The sequence below is a fragment of the Nansenia antarctica genome (genome assembly GCF_963989245.1).
Source record: "Nansenia antarctica genome assembly, contig: SCAFFOLD_1054, whole genome shotgun sequence".
Lineage (NCBI taxonomy): Eukaryota > Metazoa > Chordata > Actinopteri > Argentiniformes > Microstomatidae > Nansenia > Nansenia antarctica.
This window is the reverse complement of record NW_027662752.1, coordinates 5,001-10,608: the sequence shown is the minus strand read 5'-3', so window position 1 is coordinate 10,608 and position 5,608 is coordinate 5,001. Positions and strand designations below refer to the sequence as shown.

General features: G+C 55.3%; 1 protein-coding gene across 1 annotated transcript in view; it reads left to right on the top strand.

Moving 5' to 3' along the window:
- Positions 1–1,872: 1,872 nt before the first annotated feature.
- Positions 1,873–5,608, top strand: part of LOC308175472 (uncharacterized protein) — a gene marked incomplete at both ends in the record, with an annotated part of 7,688 nt that continues 3,952 nt past the window's right edge. Inside the window, one exon of the mRNA XM_080551137.1 lies at positions 1,873–2,294. Within this exon, the coding sequence (XP_080407263.1) occupies positions 1,873–2,294 (422 nt within the window). The remainder of the gene's footprint in view (positions 2,295–5,608) is intronic.

The following is a 5,608-nucleotide window of genomic DNA, read 5'->3' as shown; positions in this document are numbered from 1 at the left end:
GCCGGGTCTGGGGCAGGGTCTGGGTAATGGTCTGGGGCCAGGGTCTGGGGCCAGGGTCTGGGCCAGGGTCTGGGGCCTAGTCTCGGGCCAGGGTCTGGGTCTGGGGCAGGGTCTGGGGCCAGGGGCTGGGCCAGGGGCTGGAGTTGAAGTTGAGGCGGTCGCTGGTTCCCTCCACATTGATTGGTGGATGTAAAGAGCTTGTGTGACCTGGATACAGCAGCCGGCAGCTCTAAGTGAAGCCGACAGACAGCACGGTGGCGTCATTAGAGGAACTTTGGTGCTGACTGAGGAGGACGAGCCAATTAGGAGGCTGCCGGAACCCGGGCTGCCCTGATTACTCTGGGGGCGGACGCTGCCGGGTCATTATGACCCCAGGACAGAGAGACAGGGAGGTAGAGGAGACAGGGAGGCAGAGAGACAGGGAGGTAGAGGAGACAGGGAGGTAGAGAGACAGGGAGGTTGAGAGACAGAGAGACAGGGAGGTAGAGAGACAGAGAGACAGGGAGACAGAGAGACAGGGAGACAGAGAGACAGAGAGACAGAGAGACAGACAGACAGAGAGACAGGGAGACAGAGAGACAGAGAGACAGGGAGACAGAGAGACAGACAGACAGAGAGACAGGGAGACAGAGAGACAGAGAGACAGGGAGACAGAGAGACAGGGAGGTAGAGAGACAGAGAGACAGGGAGGTAGAGAGACAGGGAGACAGAGAGACAGAGAGACAGGGAGACAGAGAGACAGAGAGACAGAGAGACAGACAGACAGAGAGACAGGGAGACAGAGAGACAGAGAGACAGGGAGACAGAGAGACAGAGAGACAGACAGACAGAGAGACAGGGAGACAGAGAGACAGAGAGACAGGGAGACAGAGAGACAGGGAGGTAGAGAGACAGAGAGACAGGGAGACAGAGAGACAGAGAGACAGGGAGACAGAGAGACAGGGAGACAGAGAGACAGGGAGACAGAGAGACAGGGAGGCAGAGAGACAGAGAGACAGGGAGGTAGAGAGACAGGGAGGCAGAGAGACAGGGAGGTAGAGAGACAGAGAGACAGGGAGGTAGAGAGACAGAGAGACAGGGAGGTAGAGAGACAGAGAGACAGGGAGACAGAGAGACAGAGAGACAGGGAGACAGAGAGACAGAGAGACAGGGAGACAGAGAGACAGGGAGACAGAGAGACAGGGAGACAGAGAGACAGGGAGGCAGAGAGACAGAGAGACAGGGAGGTAGAGAGACAGGGAGGCAGAGAGACAGGGAGGTAGAGAGACAGAGAGACAGGGAGGTAGAGAGACAGAGAGACAGGGAGGTAGAGAGACAGAGAGACAGGGAGACAGAGAGACAGGGAGACAGGGAGACAGGGAGACAGAGAGACAGGGAGACAGAGAGACAGAGAGACAGGGAGGTAGAGAGACAGGGAGGCAGAGAGACAGGGAGGTAGAGAGACAGAGAGGCAGAGACATATACATACATCAAACACACACACACACACACACACACACACACACACACACACACACACACACACACACTCATATACACATCAAACACACACAGACCTTTGGTTGTAAACAATGGCTCAGTTAGTATGTCGTCCCAGATCACAGTAATCCAGTGGCTGCCTCTATCGATCGGTCCAGGCGCACACACACACACACACACACACACACACACACACACACACAGCAGCGCCCCGCCGTACCCAGACGGGCCTTCTGATTGGCTGTCAGCAATCGATACCTTGTCTTTGTCCCTCACTCTGTCATGTCGAAAAGACCCCTTTGGCGCAGATGTGTCTGTCTGTCATTAATATGCCCCCCCCTCCCCCCTCTCTGTCTTCTTCTCTCTCTCTCTCTCTCGTTCTCTCCATCCCAGGCCCAGCTGCCAGACCTCCCTGTGGCCCCCCCCAGCGCGGCCTTCCTCCCCCCGCCCCTGCTGTCCCACCGTGCACCTGGGCACCCCCTAGATCAAAGGGCCCACAACGCCAGCAGCCCCTTCAAGAGCAAAGAGCCCCCCTCCTCCTCCTCTTCCTCCCTCCTGCTCCCCCCTCCCTCCTCCTCCGCCTCCTCCTCCTCCGCCGCCCCCCGGAAGGCGCAGAGAGAGAGGGACAGGGAGAGGAAGGACCGGGACAAGGACCGGGAGAAGAAGAGGAAGAAGCACAAGAAGCATTCGCGGTCGAGGTCGCGCTCGCGGTCCAAGTCGCGGTCGTCCAAGGCCCCCAAGGCCCCCAAGACCCCCAAGACCCCCAAGACCAAGCACGCCCTGCCCAGCGCCTACAGGACGGTGCGCCGCTCCAGGTGAGTGGTCCGCATGCCCGTCCATCCCTCCCTCCCTCCATCCATCCATCTATCCATCCTCCCATTCATCCAGACATACAGTACATCTACCTGTTCAGCCATCCATCCGTCTATCTATCCACCCATCCATCTATCCATCCATCTATCCCTCCATCCATACATACAGTACATCTACCCATCCATCCACCTTTCTCCCTCACATCCATCCAACCATCCAACCATCCAACCACCCATCCATACATACATACATACATACATCCACCCACCCACCCACCCGTCCGTCCACCCATCCATCCATCCACCATTCTCCCTCACATCCATCCTCCCATCCATCCATCCATCCATCCACCATTCTCCCTCACATCCATCCTCCCATCCACCCATCCATCCATCCACCATTCTCCCTCACATCCATCCTCCCATCCATCCATCCACCATTCTCCCTCACATCCATCCTCCCATCCATCCATCCATCCACCATTCTCCCTCACATCCATCCTCCCATCCATCCATCCATCCATCCACCATTCTCCCTCACATCCATCCTCCCATCCATCCATCCATCCATCCGTCCTAGTCTAGGAAGTTCACCATTCACTGCCTCCACACAGAATGGATCGAGGAACGGTATCAAGTTAGTCTTTGAGCCCATCTTCCGATTTCTACCTCCCCCAGCCTCCCCTGGAGTACATGACCTAAGCCTCTTCCACATCAGTACGGTTAAGGTTATCATCGTATTGAAGTGGATCTGCACCTGGAGATTCAGATCATATTTCATATCTTATATTCATATCTTGGAGTTAAGAGGGTGTCTCCCTTGACTGGCAATTTCTAGAGAAACCGGCTTCATTTGCAACCTCTCTCTCTCTCTCTCTTTCTCTTTCTATTTCTCTCTCTCTCTTTCTCTTTCTATCTCTCTCTCTCTCTCTCTTTCTCTCTCTCTCTATTTCTCTCTATCTTTCTATTTCTCTCTCTCTCCCCCCTCTCTCTCTTTCTCTCTCTCTCTTTCTTTCTCTCTTTCTCCTCCTCTCCCCCCTCTCTCTCTTTCTCTCTCTATTTCTCCTCCTCTCTCCCCTCTTTCTCTCTATTTCCCCTCCCCTCTCCCCTCTCTCTTTCTTTCTCTCTCTCTCTTTCTCTCCCCTCTCTTTCTCTCTCTCTATTTCTCCTCTCTCTCCTCTCTCTCCACCCCCCCCCCCCCCTCCCACCCTCACTTTCTCTCAAATATGCTATTATCCTGTTGCTTTCCAACTTTTTCTGATCTCCCTCCTTCTTTCTTTCCCCCCTCTTTTTTTCCCTCATTCTCTCCCTCTCTTTTCTGGGCGGGGGGAAGATGGTGGCTAATTTGTCATCATCAGCGGCTGAGCGTTTCTGTAATTGCCGCCGCCTCACGGAGTCGTCCTGACGAGCCTTAATGTAATTTCTGGAGATTGAACCGTTTCTCGTTTCTACCCGAGGTTTGAAATCACTCACAGAGGGGGAGGGAGGGGGAGGTAGGGAGGGGGGGAGGGGGGGATTGCGTGTCAGAGATTGCGTTCGATTAATGTGCGAGCTCGCCAAAAATTCATCCTCTTTTGACACTTTGAAACATTTTTTTCTCTTTCTTTCTTTCTCTCTCTTCTTCCCTGTTTGTGTTGAGATTCGGGGGGCGTACGGAGAGGGGGTGGGTGGGGAGGTGGGGGCCGGGGGGGGGGTCCCTGTAAGGCCAGATGATGAGCAGTCACAGTGTCGGTCTGTTAGTCGGCTCATCTGTTCATCTCTCTGCGCTTGGGTGTTCTGAGGCAGAGCGGAGATTAGGATGAGGAGAGTGTTCCTGCTCTAATCTGGCCTGACAGAGGCAGCTGCACCGCCTCTCACTCCCTGTGTGTGTGTGTGTGTGTGTGTGTGTGTGTGTGTGTGTGTGTGTGTGTGTGTGTGCGTGTGTGCGTGTGTGCGTGTGTGCGTGTGTGCGTGTGTGCGTGTGTGTGTGTGTGTGTGTGTGTGGCTGACGTCCTATCTCCACCTCCAGCCTTGTGTGTGTGTGTGACGTACTGCTTGTTGTCAATGACAGGGTGGACTGCTGACATTTATGGTTTGGCATTACTGTCTGTCACACAGGGACACACACACACTCACACAGACACACACACAGATAGTCACACACACACACAGACAGACACACACACACACACACACACAGACAGACACACACAGTCAGTCAGTCACACACACACACACACAGACAGTCACACACTCACACAGTCGCACGCACACACACACACACACACACACAGACAGACACACACACACACCGACAGTTTCACACACACACACACACCCCACACACACACAGACAGACAGACAGGCCTTAGTGGTCTTTAATGAGGGAGCAGGCTGTGACAGGAAGCCACAGGGTTGTGACACGGGGAGGCGGCCCCTCGTTAAATCATCATCCACTTCCACCCTCCATTAACTGGCCCCCCACCTCTCCATCCATCACACACACACTCTCCATCTCTCTCTCTCTCTCTCTCTCTCTCTCTCTGTCACTCTCTCTCTCTCCCTCCATCTTTCTCTGTCTCCATCTCCGTCTCTCTCTCTCTCTCTGTCTCTCTCGCTCTGTCACTCTCTCTCTCTCTCTGTCTCTCTCGCTCCGTCACTCTCTCTCTCTCTCCCTCTCTTTCTTCAGTCCTTTATTTAAATCATCCACTTCCACTCCTCCATGGCCCCCACCTCTCCATCCATCACAGACACTTTCTCTCTCTCCCTCCATCTTTCTCTGTCTCTCTCTCCCTCCATCTCTCTCTGTCTCTTTCTCCCTCCATCTCTCTCTCCCTCCATCTCTCTCTGTCTCCTTCTCCCTCCATCTCTCTCTCTCTTTCTCCATCTCTCTCCCTCCATCTCTCTCTCTCGCTCTCCCTCCATCTCTCCCTCCCTCTCCATCCCTCCCTCCATCTCTCTCCCTCCATCTCTCCCTCCCTCTCTCTCTCCCTCCATCTCTCCCTCCATCCTGTCCTCCAGTCTCAGTGTTGCCCCCCAGGCCCCTCTCTGCCCTTTTGACATTCCTCTCTTGTGATGGACAGTCCTGTCCTCCCCCCCCTCCCTCACCCCCTCCACCCCTCCTTCACCCTCGCCACCTCCCGGGGGTTAATTGGGGACCCCGTGCCCCCCGGAGGGCCAGTCTGAGACGGATACCATAGGACCCCCCCCCCTCTTGCCCCCCCCAGCCCTCGTGGGGTCACAGTGGTCTACGCAGGGCGGATAATGAGGCGTGGGATGACTGAGGCAGGGTCAGGCGTGGCGGGGGGGTGGGCGACGGGGGGAAACGCCTCAGAGGA